General features: G+C 43.5%; 1 protein-coding gene across 2 annotated transcripts in view; it reads left to right on the top strand.

The window, feature by feature from the left end:
- The window catches only part of SMARCC1 (SWI/SNF related, matrix associated, actin dependent regulator of chromatin subfamily c member 1), a 172,249-nt gene that overhangs the window by 149,467 nt on the left and 3,246 nt on the right, over positions 1-19,536 (top strand). For both annotated transcript variants that reach the window (XM_049863561.1, XM_049863560.1), the window contains exons 26-27: positions 992-1,253; positions 18,841-19,011. In XM_049863561.1, coding sequence (XP_049719518.1) covers positions 992-1,253; positions 18,841-19,011 — 433 coding nt within the window. The remainder of the gene's footprint in view (positions 1-991; positions 1,254-18,840; positions 19,012-19,536) is intronic.

Here is a 19,536-nt window from a genome sequence, read left to right as displayed (position 1 = left end):
GCCACCAGGCATATGGTTTTTAATTTCTTGGCACATATGATAACTCATTTCTCTCTCTTAACTTGAGTCCCAGAAAGATAATCTTTAATATTGAAATGCTTATATTTTTCAAATCAAGATTTATGCACATTTTTATTTCCAAAAAACCAAAACCAGATCCATTGTTGTCGAATCAAATTCCAGCTTGTAGTGACCCTATAGGACAGAGTAGAACTGCCCCATAGGGTTTCCAAAGCTGTAAATCTTTACAGAAATTGTCACAGCTTTCTCCTGTGGAGCAGCTAGTGGGTTTGAACCATTGACCTTTCAGTTAGCAACCAAGCATTTAACCACTGCATCACCAGGGCTCCTGGAAATTTTTATTCAGGCGTCTAAAATGTTCTGTGCACGTGTCGCCCGGTATGACTTTGCATCCTGGAAAGCCGGGATTTACAGTGGCACTGCCAAAGTTCCACACAGAGAAACGTCTGTCTGTGCAGCCAAGGGGCACCAGCGCATCGAGAGGATTTAACTGTGATGTCGTGTTCTGAAAGACACAATAACCAGAAAGTACAGCTTTCTGAAGAGAGGACCTGAGAAGGCTGGGGGCACTTGAAATGCAACGAGAGATGCTCGCTTAGCTTGGGGAAGAGAAGACTAAGGGGATCATGGAAACTATTCTTAAATTTCTGCAGAACTACCAACCAGGGAGGGGATTACATGTGTCCTGAGTGGATCTAGAGGGTAAAAGCCCCACTGAGTAAAGGCTACAAAGACAGGCAGATCTTAGATTCTACACAGAGAAGACCTTGACCGTGATACTTTGTCCAAATGGAAATATGCTACCCAAAAAATAATGCCTCTCTTTTCATGGTAGAGTATCGCAGGAGGCAGGGTGGCCATTTATCCGGGATGGTTCCGAGGGAACCCAGGCATCAGATAGATCCTGTGTATCACCCAATTCTGAGAATCTATCCTAGTGTCACTTTTCTTTTTTGCCCTTTTCGTATAGCTAGAACAACAGAGGCAGCAGTTGCTTACGGAACGCCAGAACTTCCACATGGAACAGCTTAAATACGCAGAATTACGAGCCAGACAGCAAATGGAACAGCAGCAGCATGGGCAAAACCCTCAGCAGGCACACCAGCATTCAGGAGGACCTGGCCTGGCCCCACTTGGAGCAGCAGGGCACCCCGGCATGATGCCTCATCAGCAGCCACCTCCCTACCCTCTGATGCACCACCAGATGCCGCCGCCTCATCCACCCCAGCCAGGTGAGAGGAAGCGTCTGCTTGTGGAGAAGGCTTGTGATTGTCCCTGGGGCACAGAGCATCAGAGGATGTTTTCTGATGGACTGTTCAAAATGTCAGCTTTCATCTAGGAAGTCTGTAGGCAAGTGAGAGCTGGTGTTAGCCATCACCACATAAAGCCTGCTATGTTCTCTTTGCACGTGCCCTTTGCTTGTATCAGTCAGTGTCCAAATGGGCGATATATCCCCCCCCAAAAAACCAAGTCCACTTCTGTCAAGTCAATTCCGACTCAGCTATCCTATAGGAGAGAGTAGAACTGCCCCATAGGGTTTCTAAGAAGTGGCCGACCTTTTGGTTGGCCCTTGAGCTCCTAACCAGTACACCACCAGGGCTCCCAAATATATCCCAGAGTTCCTTAAAATTCATGTTTGTATGCAGCACACTTTATATTAACTTCTTATCGACGTTTTCGAAGACGTAACAGAAAAAACCAAACTCATTGCCATCAGGCCAATTCCGACTCATAGCGACCATACAGGACAGAGGATAACTGCCCCATAGGGTTTCCAAGGAACGCCTGGTGGATTCGAACTGCCAACCTTTTGGTTATACTACAGTGAACCCTCATGACCCAGCTTCAGTAGCCATCACCTTTTAACTTTTCATTATGGAAATCTACAACCATAGACAATAGTAAAGAGAATAGTATGATAATCCCCCGTGTACCTATTGCCCACCTTCAAAATTATTGACGTTTTTGCCAATCTTATTTTATCTGTTACTCCTCACTTTGGGGAAGGGGATAAACTTCAAAATGTTTTCTTAACAGATGCAAATCTTATTCTTTAACAACAGGTTGGCTGCTAACCAAAAGGTCAGCAGTTCGACAACACCAGCTGCTCCTTGGAAACCCTGGGGGGTAGTTCTACCCCGTCCTATAGGGTAGCTAGGAATTGGAGTCAACTTAACGGCAGTGGGTTTATCATTATACCCAACAAAATTAACTATAACTTCTGGTATCAGTTAAATATCTTTGAATGCTTGGTTGGTTTGAGTCAGTATTGAAATGAAATCCACACATTACATTTGTTGATATGTCCCTTAAATCTCTTCTAATGTGTCACAACAGTTCACCATCCTTTTTTTTAAATACTGTTTGTGTGTTGAAGACACTAGAAGCCTCCACACTGGCTGTGCCTGATTGTGTATTCCAGATGGATTATGTCATTCCACATATCTTTCTCTCCAGCTCCCTGCACCCCACTTTCCATAAAATAGAGGATTGCTCTGGATATTTCATCAGGTTCTGGTTAACTTTTGTTGACCAGCATTCTTCTCTGTAATGTCACTTGTCCCTTCTTGTGATACTAAGGTTGCTCATTTGTTCCAGTGTTGTGATGCTGATCTGTCCATTACAGAATTTCCCGTCAGACTTCGCCTGATGATTTTAGCTGCTGTGGGTAATTGTTGCCTGGATAGTTATTTCATTAGGGTTGCAGGATGATGATTTTTTAAATTTATTACCTCTTTCACATTTATTGGCAGTAATTCTTTTATTTAAAAAAAAAAAAAACTTTCCTGCAGTAATCATTTATCCTGAAAATCAGTCCATACAGAAAAGGCTGGATAAGTGCCTGCTTCTTTACCTTTATTTATCTGTTATCTGAAAAATGGTTGTTACCTTCCAGTATCCAAAAGTGATCAATGAGGGTTTTTCCCTTTTTTTTGTTGTTGTTGTAGTGGTTGCGTGTTTTTTATGTTTATGTTAGTGCTGTAAATTTATATGTTTTTGCATATTTGATGTGTTTCAATTTATTATGGACATTTTTGGTGCTCAGCGTGTCCCATCTTTAGCTGATAGGAGTCTCTCAAGTTAGCTCCTGTTCACTACATCTTAACCAGCTTGAAAGTTAAACTTATAATCCTTTCAGACTTCACTACCAACATCATCAACACCTAAAGTATACCTTTAATTCCAACTTGTTGTTACAGTCCTTCTCTTCTTCTAGGGCAGTATATAGAGGTGTGTGCTAACTGCCCAATTATGTTGTTCTTATCCTATAAAATTTTTATGATTTAGTAATCATAACAGTTGGTTAATGTACCGAGTACCTAAGCAAAGTCTAAGCTAGTGCTCCTTGATGTGGAATACAGGTGCTCTGGCCGAAGCACATAAAGCTAAGCTAACTATAAAGAGACCTTTGGGAGCCTGACCTCAGTTGACCTAATTTCCTCAACGGACACATTTTCTATGAAGATCTCCTCATGGAAATAACTGGGCATGTTTGCCTAAGGAAGCCATGATTGAATATAAAACGATAATCTAAAACTTGTATAATCAACATAAATCTTTTATTCACAGCCTAAAACATGTTTTAGGTAATGGTTTTTATTGGCTTTGCCCAAAAACTGGGCTAGGTTGACTTTGATTAGGGCATATTCATTTTCTCACACACACACAACTATAAACTTGTAGTTGTGGGACTTAGTACCGTCATCAGATTTGCCACCTGATCTAAGTGATGTTTTGGATATAGTCTTAGAAATATGCCATGCTCAGGACACAGGACACTTTATTCCTCAGTCCTTTCTATCCAGTTGAAAGGATCTTAAATTCTCTATATGGAGTCTGATTGTCTCCAAAGTTATGCTTTCGAAAGATAGAAATGTTTCACAGGTGCCGATCACAAAGTAATTTCTCAGAAACAGTTATTTTAAGATTCAATTCCTGATGCTATTGGGATATGTTGAAGGAGAAGTTCACTGTGGCTACTTGTGTTTGGTTTGTGATGATGTTAAAGCATAATCATTCAAAGAGAACTTCTGAGGAGCACTAACATCTGTTTAACTTGTTGTAAAAGATGGGCAGAGAGATGCTCTGCCTTCTTCCCAAAGTTACAGGTGTTTGTGTGCCAGACTCTTCACCCACTTTGCTTCATTTACGTCTCATTATCCTTACTTTACAGGTGAAGACCTGATGCAGGGCAAGGCCTCCTAGCCTAGCTGCTTGGTGGAGACACCGAGCTCCATCCGATTGCAAAGTGAGGCTGATGCCACAATGCCAACTCGGACATAGCTGTTTCCTTAGTGAGGCTGTGCCAGTAAACTTAAGTTCATAAAATAGTCTTTAGAAGAGAAATAGGTTATCTGTCTTTTTGGTTTCTCACAGAAATAGGTTTTCCTAAAGTGAATTTGTAAAGGAAAAGATCCAATTGGTGAGAATGTTTTTTTTAATCTGTGACAAGATATTCTCTTTGGTATTTTTTTATTGAAGTATAATAATGTCCATATGAAAAAAACGTACAAATCATAAGCAGTTAGCCTGGTGAATCTTAAGAAAATATACCTGTGTAACCAGCACCCAGGAGCCCCCATCATATCCTTCCTAATTCCCTCCCTCCCCCGGGTGATGACTATCTCCATGTCTAACACTGTAGGCTAGTTGTGACTGGTTTTGAATGTTGTCTACAAGGAATCGGTGATTTTTGTGAGTCTGGCTTCTTTCATTCAACACTGTGTATGGGAGATGCACCCTTACTGTTGTGAGTGGTTAGAGATTGGTTTTTTCTTTGTTGTACAGTGCTCCGTTGTATGGCCCTACCACAGTTTATTAGTCCATACTCTGTGGATGGAAGCTGATTGGTTTTTAGGTTTTAATTATGAAGTGTTAGTACTACCGTGAATATGCATGTGCACGTCTTTTGGTAGACATCTGCTTACATTTCTGTTGAGTGTGCCTCTAGGAGTAGAATTGGATATGTACCTAGGAATGGTCCACAAGACATGTCTATTTTCACGTTAATGGATGCTGCCAAAATTTTTCCAAAATGATCCTGCCAATTTATACTCTCTTTAGCAGTTTGTGAGAGTCCTGGCAGCTGAAGGTAATCATTTCTCATGATTGGCCCTTTTGTGCCGTTGCTTTGAAGTTCAAATATAAAGTTAAATCAACTGTGTTACAGAGTAAAATAAAGAACAATAATGAATTAAATTCACTATTTAACAGTTACCTTAATGTCACTGGTTCAGGAAAAGCTAGTTGTAAAAGGTAAGTCTGGTCTACCATGTTCTAGAGTTCAGGTAAAGGGAATCCTTTAGATGAGAGCAGATGAGGTAGTCTGTAGAGTTTTGGTTGAAGACTGGCTTTAGTCTCTGATTTGCCACAGATCTAAGAGCAGAAGGAGCCCTGGTAGTGCAATGGTTAAGTGCACTGCTGTTAACCGAAAGGTCAGCAGTTTGAACCTGCCAGCCACTCATTTGAGAAAAATGTGGCAGTCCGCTTCTGTAAAGATTATAGCCTTGGAAACCTAATGGGGCAGTTCTGCTCTGTCCTGTAGGGTCACTGTGAGTCTAAATTGACTCAGTGGCAGTAGGTTTTTGGTAAGAGCAGAACTATGAGCAGTGGTCCTTCTAGTTAATGTTTTTTATGTTCACGAAAAATTAATAGGGCATGTATGACGTTTACATTAGAGCTGAGGATAATTATTTGGGTCAGTTGGTTAGCTTTTGGTTTTTGGCTAGAATTTATAGTTTGTGAAGTGGGGAGGGAATCAGCCTCTGAAAGCCAGCAGGGTTGGGGAAGTAGTAGGAAGGGGGTCAGAGTGATTAATTTGTCCAGGTTCTAGCTTCTTAGAATTTATGTAATTGTATATACAAGTGACATGAAATCTTTTCTCAGCATAACTGGCAGCAGTTAGTGGTAGAGCCTATTAACATAGGAGCTTAATGCCTTGAACCCAGTGGGCGGTTTGCCACACAGCAGAGTGGCTCTTCTAAAGTGCCACCTGTATATGTTCCATTTGCTTTGCACCTCTGCCTCTGCAGTCTAGTGTCCCCTCCACCCCTACCACCTTTACTTAATAGAAATGCTTAGAGTTTTTGTGTAGAGAATAGTGTCTGTGAGCATCTCTCTCTCTCCCTCAGCTTGTAGCATTTGGTCCTACTACTAATTCACCCAGGAACTCAAGCTTTTGTTAGGTACCCCACCCCCACCCCCACCCCCCGAAGTGTCCCTAGTTTGTTTGTTCCTACACAACAAAAGGCAAAAGAAGTATCTATAGTAGAACATTTCTGGTTTAATTTGGCAAATGGAAACTGGAGATTGGCCACATTCCTTTTTAGACCACCCTTAGGTTTTGTTGGTCTTTGATAAAATACATGGCACTGCGCTTCATCCCTTTTCATTTAAACTGTGAAAGAGTGCAGTTTCATGAAATGGTTCTTAAATTAAAGCCTTCCTAGTTCTCCCTGTGAGGCTGCCATTCCAGATGGCAGAAGATGAGTAGTCACAGTCACAACAAGTTCTTGAGCACATGTCGTGTGTCAGGCATCATGTCAAGTTCAAGGGCATACTCTTCAGTCCTCCCTCCTTAGAGAAGGGGAAAGGAGGCGAAGTGCCTTCTAGTAATTGAATATTTCAGATGACTGATGCTTACCCGTTAAAATTTCAGCATTTTTGTTTATGTAAATAAATTTTATGGAACATTTTCTAAAATGGATTATATTCTTCCAGTTTTCATAATAGAATACTCCAAACATATTTTAACCCATTCTTCATGGTTCAAGATTATCGTTATGAATCTCACACCAAATTTTCCCTGAAGTGTCCACTTGTTAAAGATTTTATCTATTCTCCCTATTCCCTATTGGATAGTCTCAGTTCCTATGCCTGCTTTGCCTCTAGCGCACCCTACCTTGCCTTCTCATTTGCTAAATCTGATTTAGCGTTGAAAACGATATTACCACATGATGACCTGATGTGGTTTCTTAGACATAAAGCAAGCCTTAGTACTTGGAGTTTTATCAACCCTGGGGTCAAGCTTTTTAATGCACTGCTTCTCCCTCGGTTCCAGTGGGCATCAAGATAAACGGCACCTGGTCACATGAAGGCTGGTGCTAATGCCAATGAACTTGTTAGTATTTTAGGGAGTAAGAAAGCATGTCTAGAGAACAAGGAAGATATGTGCCTTATTGGACTCCCCACTCCTGTTGGGGTAGGTGGTACCTTCTGTTGGGGTAAATGGTATCGCCTTTTTTTTACCTTCCCTTCTTTTAATTATTTTGTTAACACTGGTTTGTTTGGTCCATTTAACCAGGCTTATTTTAAAATGGGAATTTTTCTCATTTCCTTCAGTTACGACAAAGCCATGCCATGGTAACACTGGTGTAGCTCTCACTGTCAGGTTGTTACTAGTTATCAGATTCCTGGTCAGTCCCAGGAAGTTTTCTCATGAGTTTTATATTCTCTTTGACATTTGATACAACCTTTGGAAAACCACTGAGCCTTCGTGTCAAGATTGCCAAGTTGATAGCAGTGCTTCTCATTATCCATTGGCTATATGAGGAGGGTCTGGCTCATTAGCTTATAAAGCCCTTGACTAATGGCTCAGACATTTTTTAATTGGCTCATTGTAATTGCAAATGATTTGAATTAGCATATGGTAATAACTTGCTTTAATCTTAGGAGTTACATTTCTCAACTCTTCAGGATTATTAACTGCTGTACTAACCCATTCATTGGTCTGTGAAGGGGACAGATAGAGGATTGTTCTCAAGCAACCCTCTCTTGCTAAAACTGGCACAGCCTGGTTTGTGGGGATGGCCGCACATGGAGTGTAACCTCAGCCTCTGCTGGTCTTAGAATGGATCAGAAGAGGCTCAGGACTCAGGACCACAGAGCTACCACTGCCTCTAGTATTTCACCAACAAACTGGGCTAAGTAGGTTTTATCGGCTCAGCAGAAACCTAATTATCATTTTCTTCTGAGGAAATATTCTAAGGCTCTGGCTCTTAGCATCTATAAACACTGAGCACCTGCTCTGTTCTGGATTCTGTGCCAATGCCAAGGATGCAAAGCCAAGTAAGAACATGACCTGTTCCCTCAAAGATCTCCCAGGAGAATGTGGAGACAACATCCAACTTATGGTACCATAAACATAAGGTTGGCACAGATGCTACAGGGGAATAGAGACAAAAGTGCATTCACAGGTATCGAGGCTCAGGAGGAGATGATGGGTCCCTCAGGAGGAAGAACAGGGCATATAAAATGGAAAGCCAGATTATTCTCCAAATATTTCTTCGGCACCTACTATATGCCAGGCGTTGCAGTTGACACTGGGCAAGGCTAAAGAGATCGGCTCTGCCCTCAAGGAGCTTGTAGTCTGGCATGAAAACTGATAGAATACAGTTACTATTACATAGGAAAAAAGATACCTGGGGAGGGCATCAGGAAGGTTTCATATTAGCTAAGACTTGAGAGTGAGTAAGAATTTGCCAAGTAGTTAAGTAAATAATATGTTGATGTTGTTCCACGCTGTCTCGTTACATATATCGCATTATTTATTTTTTTATTGTAATTTAGATGATGGTTTACAGAACAAACTAGTTTCTCATTAAACAGTTAGTGCACATATTGTTTTATGAGATTGGTTAACAACTCCATGACATGTCATCATTGCCCCTTCTTGGCCTTGGGTTCCCTATTACCAGCTTTCCTGTTCCCTCTTGGCTTCTATTCGTTGTCCCTGGGCTGGTGTGCCCCTTTCATCTCGTTTTGTTTTTTGGGCCTGTCCAGTCTTTGGCTGAAGGGTGAACATCAGAAGTGGCTTCATTACTGAGCTGAAAGGCTGTCCAGGGGCTGTATTCTCAGGGTTTCTCCAGTCTTTGTCAGGCCAGCACGTCTGGCCTTTCTTTTTGTTTTACATTTTTTTCCAGCTCTGTCTAAGACCCTCTGTTGTGATCCCTGTCAGAGCAGTCAGTGGTGGTAACTGGGCATCATCTAGTTGTACTGGACTCAGCCTGGTGGAGGCCGTGGTAGATGTGGTTCTCTTTCCCTTATGTCTTTAGTTTTCTTCATTATTCCTCTCTCCCGAAGGGGTGAGACCAGTGTAGTATCCTAGATTGCAGCTCACAGGCTTTTAAGATCCCAAACATTACTCACCAAAGTAGAATGTAGAACATTTTCTTTATAAACTATATTATGCCAACTGAGCTAGACGTTTCCTGAGGCCGTGGTCCTCACAACCCTCAGCCCAGCAGTTCGGTCCCTCGGATTTTAGATGTGTCTGTGGAGCTTCCATGACCTTGCCTTGTACAAGTTGTGCTGGCTTCCCCAGTACTGTGCACTGTCTTACTCTTCACCAAATTCACTGCTTATCTATTGTCTATTAAGTGTTTTTCCAGCCATACCCCTCCCCTCCCTCATTACCATCCAAGGTTGCTTCTTTTCTTGTGTAAACCTTTTCATGAGTTCTTATAGTAACTGTCTCATACAATATTTGTCCTTTTGTGATTGACTTATTTCACTCATCATAATGTCCTCCAGATTCATCCGTGTTATGAGATGCTTCACAGATTCTTGTTCTTTATCATTGCATGATACTCCATTGTGTGTATACATCATAGTTTATCCATTCATCTGTTGACAGGCATCTAGGTTGCTGATATCTTTTTGCTGTTGTGAACAGTGCTGCAGTGAACATGGGTGTGCGTATGTCTATTCATGTGCCAACTCTATTCTCTAGGATATATTCCTGGGAGTGGGATTGCTGGATCATATGGTATTTCTATTTCTAGCTTTCTAAGGAAGCAACATATTGTTTTCCAAAATGGTTATATCATTTTACATTCCCACTAGCAGTGCATAAGAGTTCCGATCTCCCTGCAGCCTCTCCAACGTTTATTTCCTATTCTTTTGATTCTATCACCTCGTTTTTAATCTTCACAAAAACTTTCTGAAGTAGGTAGGCCCTGTTATTCCCATTTTACAGATGACGAACCTGTGGTACAGAATGATTAGTAACTTGCCCCACGTGACACAGTAGTGGCAGACCTAGGATGTCTACCCAGATGGTTTGGCCTGTGAGTCTCTGAAGTGAAGGAAGTGTGCTGTAGGCAGAGAAAAGCTTGTGGACAGGCACTGCGTGCTTCGGGAACCACTAAAGCAGGAAAAAACATTGCCGTTGAATCGATTCCGACTCATAGTGACTCTATAGGATAGAGTAGAACTGTTCCATAGGGCTTCCAAGGCTGTACATCTTTACCGAAGGAGACTGCCGTGCCTTTCTCCTGCGGAGCACCTGGTGGATTCAAATTGCCGCCCTTTCTGTTAACACTGTGCCATCAGGGCTCCTCTTGGGGAACCACTAGCCATTTATTCCTTCTGGAGCATGCTGTATAGGCAGGACAAGGCCGAAGCTGAGAGGAGAAGGTGGGGGGGCGGTCCTAGGGCCAAGTCATGTAAGATCCGTGTACATCTTATAAACACGTTGGATTTTTAACTTTCTGATGATGAGCTGTGGACGGATTATTAACCAAGGATATATGATCATACCTGTTAGAAGGTTCATTCTTGCTGCATTGGTGCAAGCACTGAAGATTGAGAGCAGAGGGAGAAGACTGAGGGCAGCGATAAGATGACTGCAGTAGCCTAGGGAGAGAGAGACCTGAGGGGCCGCGCTGAGGCCGTAAATCTGGGATGGGTTCTTTTGTGTCTGGCCCCACCCCCACCCCACCCCCCACATTCTAGGGGAGCTTGGGCTGCATTAGAGAGTGATGCTGGGCAATAATTCAGGGGGCAGTGAGGTTTAGGAGCAACAGGGTTAGAAACCTCAGTCAGCAAGCCACCCAATTGTAAAGAAGGTGGTCAAGAGGATAGTTTGGGCACAAGCACAAGGTTGTGTCAGGAATACCCTGGAGTATAGATGGGACCTGAAGCTCTGCGAGCGCCAAGAGTGGGGAGTGTAACTTCTCCATGAGGTTCAGAATTGGAATTTTAAAGGAGTTGTTGGAAGGAGCCTTGGTTTCATACATGAGTAACTTTAGGCCCCAGAAGGCCAGAGAACTTGCCCAGGGTCACATAGCTGGCAAGGGCACATCTTGACCTAGAACCCAGGTCTCCAGCCACTGCACAAGGTGTTCCTCCACCATACACTGGGCCACAGTATGCGTGACAGCACAGGGTGGCCTGGGTGGTAACTGTTGCTTCCTGAGGTAACTTACTCAAGCAGAGGGGAGAGCTTCTCATTGCTAGGGGTCTCTGTTAAGGCCTTGGCACATGTCTAAAGCAAGATTACCTAACAGTGAGTTAAGTTAAAAGGAAATGACAGCCATCTAGTATGTAAGTGCGTAGTGTAAGCTCCGGGCCTTCTTAGTAAATGAGGTACTGTTGTGTACTTCTGCCTCATGAATCTAGAGCGAGCTCTGCTGGGTTGGGGAGGGGGGCGTTGCATGTGTCTGTGTTTGTGAAAAGCAGAGGGAAAAGGAAATACTGGTTTAAATGTCATCATGCTTTCCTCACTGTTGACAGTATAAGAATTTTTGCAGGTGCCCAGGAGATCAAAATAGGAATTGGTCTGATTTGAGAAATCAGACGTGGTAGAGATGACATTCTAGTGATAAAACTAGAACAGTTTGCCTTGGTCGGTGAAATATTGGGTCTTCGAGGGTATTTCAACCAAGACTTCGGGCACTCAACTTAAGCCCCCCGGTTACACCCACGTACACAACCCTACCTGTGGGAAATAGTACTCAGGAAAGGGTTACAACCAGTGTCGTTTCCCAACCCACCCTCTGGTCTCACAGCCCCATGCTGAAAAGGGAGAAGGATTAGCCCGTCGAATCAGCCAACTTTTTATTATCTGCAGTGCTTTGGCCCTGCTTGCATCGTGTCATGACAAGGCTGCCATGCCACTTTCCAGAGTACCAGGTTACTCTTACAAAGAGAGCAGTGAGGGCCTAGTTCTCAACAAAGAACGTCTGTCACAGGAGCCTCCAGGAAGCTGCTGTGGGGAAGGAGCAGTCTCTGAGGAGTCCAGGCTTCCCCTCACGTGGCCCTGATTGTATTGCTTCCGTTCTTCTGGGGATTCAGCCAGAGGATGTGCTGTGGACAGTTAGAAACAGACTGATGAAATGTGCCCAGGATTGGAATTTCAGAGATTCCCTTTCCTAGATCCATTTTCTTTTCCCATCTGCCTCTCCCATCCCAGGATTGTTTTTAGGCAGGACAGGCATAATGCTTTAGTAAAAGATCTAAAAAACTTGAGAGAGTGTGAGGGATTTTTCCACTAGGCTAAACCTAATTTTAGCAACCCTTTCCATTTTTCCAGCTTCAGATGCCTGCTGTTAAAAAAAAAAAAAAAAAAACAGCTTGTATGTAGGTCAGACTCCCACCATTTTATGCTTTGATACTGCTGTTTTGAAGCCGTCTTGCTCTCGCCCTCTCTCTCTTACCTTCCTCCTCTCCCTCTCTACCAGGGAAAGAAATAACCTGAGTATTTGTCTTGTTCTTTGGTGCTTTTGTTTTTAATGGAAACACAGTCAACACACACACCCTTCATTTTACTTGACAAGGCTTGCTCCTATATATTTTAGGCTTGTGTGGGACAGACTTCTTGATCAGCAGGAAGAATTGGTGGGAATGCTCTCAGACATTGTCACCCATTTAAAAGTGGTGAGGCCTATCTATCAGACACCAAAAGAACCACAACGATGTTTAGATTTCAAAAGGCCAGGGCTTGCTTTATAAAAAGTTGATTGTGTCCTCTCCCTAGTCCTCTTCAGCTCTACCCCATTTTAAATTTGATCCTTAGAAATCACCTTTTCCGATGGGAGTGATATTCATTGAAGAATGTTGGTGTAGAGGAAGAGAATGGGTCTCAGGGTCAGACAGACCTGGGTTTGAATCCCAGCTCAGTCTCTTGCTCCTTGTGACCTGAGGTTTAATTTCCTAGTCTCGAAACTGAGACCTTACAATCTCACATCTTCCTAACAACCTGGTAGTTCGGTGAGATAACTTTTCATGTTGCCTGGCAAAATGGCAGGCCCTAAGTCAACAGAATTCCTGTCTCATTTCATGTGTATTCTCTGAAACCACGACTGCCCTAGGTATGCCAGTGCAGTGAGTCGGGTATTGGGTAACAGGTTACCTCTGGACAGTACAGAAGCGCCACTCACTCTTGGACAGCCCCGTTGCTTTCCTGAGATGTGTTTGTCTGTGAAGAAGTAGATGATTTCTCCTCTGGTCCTTCTTTTTTTTGCTGCCACTTCTCTCAAGGAACCATTGTCTTTTCATACCCTGAACACTCATACTCTAGTGGCTTTATGGTCCTGTTTGTGACTGGGGGAATAGAGGAACTTGGTTTTTTCAGAGGACTTCAGAATCTATAATAAGAGAAAGGAAAGGTTTTTCCCAGCTACTGGGCTTATAGCCTTGACAAACCCTGGGCTGTCCTCTCTCAGCGTGTTGCCATAAAGATGTAGGGAAATAGGTAAATAGGCCACTGCCACTGAGCAGGTAGCTTTGGAGGTAACACTGCCCGCCTGACAGCAAGAGTCCCATGGGCTCATCCCAGTGCATGATGGTCAGCTGTCACCTCATGGGTCTATGTTGATCTGTCCTGGTGCTCTTTGCCAGATTGTTTCTGGAATGTCTCGTTTCTCTGCTGAAACGTACATTCTCAGCTGGTTAGAATTGTTTCTCTTCAGAGCTAGGAGTGGAGTGAATAGTCATTAGTTTGGTGGGAGCAAGGTTTCATCACTTAGTCTCAAGCCTCACCTGGAAAAGGGCTGGACTTCTCTCCAGACCAGACGTTGATACGAAGGGGTGTACAGTGGTTAAAGGCATCATCTTTGAAACGGGAATACCTAGGTCAGTTTTGGATTTACATGCTTTTTGACCTTGGCTGAGTTACTCAATCTTTGTGTACTTCCCTTTCCTCCTCATAGATAACAACAGTGCCTGATTCATAGTGTTGTTATGGGGATTGAATGCCTTAACCATTTGTAAAACTTTTAAGTGTCTAGAATATAGTAGGTATGTATCAATTTCCTGAGGGTGCCATAACAAATTACCCCAAACTTGGAGCTTAAAACAACAGGAATTTATTCTCTTACAATTTTGGAGGCCAGGGAGTCTGATATCCCTCTCAGGGCTCTAGGGAAGGATCTGTTCCTTGCTTCTTCCAGGTCCTGCTGGTGGCTGGTGGTATTCCTTGGCTTGTGGCCACATCTCTTTTTGTTTCATCTTCACATTACTGTCTCCTTTCTGTGACTTCTCCTTCTGTCCCTTAGAAGGACACTTGTTGTCGGATTTAGGACTCACCCATGTAGTCCAGGATCATCTTCTCAGCTCAAGAGCCCTAACTTAATTATACCTACAAAGACTCTCTTGTCAAATATGGCCATGTTCACAGGCTCCAGGGATTAGGACTTAGACTACCTCTCCTTTTGGGGACCACTGTTTAGTCTACTACGAGGTGCTAAAATTAGTAATTGTTAAAAAAATTAATATTTCAGGATGCAGAGTAGTCTCGCAGCTAATATAATGAAAAAAAATGGGACCTGGAATAGAAGAGTGTGCCTAAGTTTTCATCATGCTGACTGTTATATTAAGTCCTTTCACATGAACTGTTCCATTTGAGCACAGAGTGGTGTTGTGGAAAGAGAACTAGATTTATAGTCAGAAGGCTTGGTATAATTTCTGGTTCCCCTTACTAACTGTACGACCATAAAGTAGTCTCTTAGCTTTTCTGAGCTTCTGTTTACTCTCTATAAAATGAGAATATTTGCTTTGCCTCTTACAGGGGTATTAGAAGAGCCAGCAGCATAATATATGTGAAGCGCCTTGTAACTTGTAAAGAACTGTAACAAATAAACGGTTCCCCTGATCCACACAGAGCCCTGTGTAAAGGCGGGCAGATATTTAGCTTCACTCTATTGTTAAGAAGCAGGCTCAGGGCATCTTAAATGACTTTCCGAGAACATTCATCTAGATCGAGGTGAAGCGAAGTGAGATTGCTGCTGCTTGGTTTCCAGACTGATTCATCTGTACTTTGCCCCTTAGGGATATACCAAGTAGCAGCAGACTGGGATCGCCACTGGGTCCACTGATCACCCAGAGGCTTGGCAACCCAGGCGCTGATTGAGATACCAGGATGTAATACCCTCTTCTCACACCTGTGAAAATGAGAAATTATTGGGACTGAACAGTCGTGTGTTAACATCACCTGTGCATTTGATCAGCTACTGGTGTGCTGTTTCTTATTGCTTTCGCCCTTTCCCAGTCCTGGTCCTGGCCTGTTTACTTCATCCGTCTTTGTAAAGGCATGCTTTACTTCTCCATTATTGAGTTTTCTAGAGAGACCGACCTGCAGAGGACTGGCAAAATGTTCTTACTTGCTCAAGGCCTCTGTCCAGGTTAAAATCGGTGGAGGCAGCCTGTAGTTACTGGTAGGCCTGGGCTGCATTACCGGTTCTAGCACATGGCCTTTATGACGATGAGTCCCTTAGTAGTGTTCTTTGGTCTCCAGATTAGAGTTCATTAGGGCTAGGCTTAAAAGGAACGCTCCTCCCTCGAACAACACAAAAATCTCCTGTCACAGCTCCTGGAATACCATTAGAGAACCATTGGTAGAGACTTAGAGAGAAACACTGTCTTGTTTTTAGTAATAGCCTAGCAGGTGATCTAGAGGTAGGAAGGGAGTGACAAAGGGGCCCTCCAAAAGGGAGCTGGGGGAGTACCTCTTAAAAAACCAGGATGCCTCCGAGACAGTTTGGCAGAGGAATGGCCCTCGTTTTTAGAATAGTAAGCCTCTTTGTGTGCCCCGGCCCTCTTACGTTTGAAACGTTGAGAGCTCTGTCCTCCCTTCACCCCGCCTCTCAGTGCTTTCATTACAATGGCAGCCAGTTCTGCATCTCCTGTTGCTGAAGCAAAAGTAGTCCTCCCCTCTTCTTCACTTCACCTCTGCTCTTCACCTCACAGTCCCAGTCAGGTACCGAGCCTGAATGCTTTCTCTGTCTCAGCGTCTCAATGCTGTCCTCAGTTTCCCAGCTCCTGCTGGGTCTCCTCATCCTCCTCACTGCTTGTCTGCAGAAGCTCTTTTTCTCTGCTCTAGGCTCTGACTTCTCTGCATCCCTTCCTAGAGCTTTCCATCATTCAACAAATAAGGTCCAAGCTCCTCTTTTTCTCCAGAGCATTTCACCAAGTCCCCCGTAGCCTTACCACCGTACCTGTACCACCATCACCATCTCGCCAAGCTAATTCGGCCCTCTTTACCAGTTACCTTTGAGTTGTTGATTCCGACTCATGGCAGCCCCACGTGTGCATCACCACCCTTTCAGTTAATAGTCAGATGCTTCCATTTGCACCACCCAGAGACTACAGTCCAGCCTCCTTTGCTTTGAGTTATATCAGACAGACCCAGCATGGACTCACTGGCTCTGTAACTTGGGCCCTTTTGTTTGTTTGCTTGCTTGTTTATCTTTTTGTTTTTTGTTTTAACTTTAAGCCCTTTGTTCTGCAGTGAAATACAGATGGTAATTACTTTATGTAGGTACCTCAGAGAGGTAGTGCAAGTATGAAGATGGTACTTACAAAGCACCTGGCCAGTAAGTGCTCAGTAAGTGGTAATTCTCAGGAATAACAAGCATGACATCCACACAATTTTCTGATTGTTTAACTCAGGCTAGGCCTGTGCTTAGAATAGTCTGCTGTTGTCCTATCCCTAATTCCCCTCCTTTCACTTTATTTAGACATCATCCAAAATCCCAAATCGTTCACAAGGTTTTTCTTGATTGACTAGACGGTAGCAGTTTCTTCAGCTTGCTTCTTCCATGGTTTTCCCTGCCATCCCTTTATATGTACGCATCCTTTGTGTGACTTGGAGTGTACTTAGTGTCCATTTTGTTTTTGTGTCAGCTCTACACTGGTACTCTTCAGCACTGTCTGTATCTGTCCTAGCAGCATGGCACAGGCAAGCAACAGCTTTTACTAATGGTGGCCAGTTGGTCCAAGAGTGGTGGTAGTGTCTACCCAGGAGTGGGTCTAGCACCTGCTCTTGTTTTCTCTGAAGTGATTTGACCAAGCTGTTCTCTAGGAGGTGGGCCTCTGGGGCCCTTCTGCTGGGCACTTGCATGGTTACACTATAGAGTATGGAAAAGTGGGCCAGTGGGCTCCAGACTTGCTCCCCTGTTAATTCTGGTGCATATGTTGACATAGTATGTTTTCTAAAATAGTTCCCTAAAGACAGTGGACCACCAGCTGTGCGCTACCCTCGACTCTTGTTCCTAAGTGAGTTCTTTACATTGACACCCCTACAGCTCAGGGCTCCTCTGAGTCCTGTGTCCAACAGCAGACATTGGAGATAAATGGTTTGAGGTTTGAAGCTTTGTGTGTCTTTCTTAAGATAGGCCTTTTTCTAAACAGCGACAGGAAGAAGTCTTTAGTTATCTTCAATACTGTTCTACGTATTTTAATTGCCAGTTAGCTCTCAGGTGATCTCGTCTCCCAAATTCTCCAGGATTGGACTTCAAGCACTCTTAATTCCAGCTGTCTTGGGACTGAGTCTAGAAACATGTCTTCAGTGTCATACAGTTGACCTTACTTAAGTCCCTAGATTAAAAAAGAAACCACATAGATTCTCTCTCTTTATTCTGTAGAGTATATAATTGCCCTTTTATGAAAGAGCTTCTTCTTTGCTTTGTACCCTTTAAACTATTCTTAGTTTAGAACCAAGCCCAGCAGCCAAACCACTAGGTTTAAGACCTAATTAAATATCCACCATCATATCTAAAGCTGTAGTCTGGCAAACTCCAGTCCACAGGCCAAATGATGTGGCCTCCGGCCCCCAAGCTAAGAATGTTCTCTACATATTTAAATGGTTGGGGGGGGGGTGTCAAAAGAATTATTTTTTATGTTATGTGAAAATTTTGTGAAATTCACATTTCCGTATCTATAAATAAAGATTTATTGGAACACAGCCATGCCCATTTGTTGTTTTGTCTCTGACTGCTTTCATGCTACAGCAGCAAAGTTGAATAGTTGCAATAGAGACCACATGACCCACAGAGTCTAAAATATTTACTCTCTGGCTCTTTGCAGAAAAGATTTAGTGAACCCTGCTCTAAAGGCTCAGTATGAAACTGAATACAGAAGAAGGTATCTTCCTGTTCTTTTCCCTAGGGTCTCCTATCATTAATATCAAATGATGGGAGGAGACGACCGAGTTGTCTGTCTTCTTTTTCTACTCTTACCTTCTTCCATCCTGTGGTTCCCTGGGGCCAGCGCTTCACGGTGGGGTTAGATGAATGAGATTTTTTTGTGAACACGTCTTGGGGATTCATATTAGAATCCCTTTTTAAGGGTGATTTCACAGTCTTGATCGATACCCTTCAAGACAAAGCCAGTGTGTGAAGCTCAGCTCTTGACCAGGGGAGTTGTAGTCCTTGTACTGTGGACCAACTTGCTGTTAAAGTCCTCCTTCCGTCCCCTCTGGCCTGGGTCTGCATTTCCTGTCCCCAAGAGGACATGTACCATCCACTGCTCACCCAGAGGAACCAGAGTAAATGCTTCCTGTTGGAGAGGCTTTCTCTGTAATTGCTTCTTAACAGCTACCTGTTTATGCCAGGGTTTACGGTAGTCAGTCATTCCACAGGCCTGTCCCCATTCACTCCCTCAAAAGAGGTTGGACATACAGTTTACTACAGATTATTGTTCTATTGACATTTCAGATCCTTTGTAGGCTTAGGCATGTTGGTTTGTATTTAGCCGTCTTGGGCATTCAGTTAATCCCTTTCCTAGTATGCTTGTCATAGTACTTTAAATCTTTCTCCACAGGTCAGATACCAGGTTCCATGATGCCTGGGCAGCCCATGTCAGGCCGCATGATTTCCACCATTGCAGCCAACATCCACCCCTCTGGAAGTGGCCCTACACCTCCTGGTATGCCTCCAATGCCAGGAAGCATCTTAGGACCACGGGTGCCCCTCACAGCACCTAATGGCATGTGTAAGTAGCACAGTAGGGCAACATATTACCTCAGATCCATCAGGGAAGGGCTTTAGACAAGGGAAGAAGTCTTTTTTTTCTCTACCTGACTTTGCATCTAACCCAGCCTGCTAACTTTCCGTGGTTTGGGAGATCTGTGGACAGTGCAGCCAATGACAGTGGGTTTCCGAAGACTGGTTTTTGGTCAGTGCTCTTTAGCATTCCTGATGAGCAGGTACACAGGTGGAGAAGGCTCAGTACTTCAGTCAGGCTTGTGTACCACAGCCTTCATAGCATGCACTCTCCTGAGCACCCGAGGTATGTGGAGAAGTCAAAAAGACATTTCTCCCTCGTTGCTCTGTAGCCTGTCCAGTTTCAATCTTGGTAGACATACTGGTTATTTTCCCTACAGGAGCCTTTTGTGGATACAGAGTTCAAAAGTAGTGAACGTAAAGACAAGAATAGGAAGTGGTTAAGGGCTGGGATAACAAATAAGTTTCGTATAGCCATGGCTCTCCAGTAGTAGGCAAGCCGCCATGGGTGAGT

Source organism: Elephas maximus, chromosome 20 (genome assembly GCF_024166365.1).
Source record: "Elephas maximus indicus isolate mEleMax1 chromosome 20, mEleMax1 primary haplotype, whole genome shotgun sequence".
NCBI lineage: Eukaryota > Metazoa > Chordata > Mammalia > Proboscidea > Elephantidae > Elephas > Elephas maximus.
The sequence above is the reverse complement of the archived record's forward strand: the minus strand, read 5'-3'. Positions and strand labels throughout refer to the sequence as shown.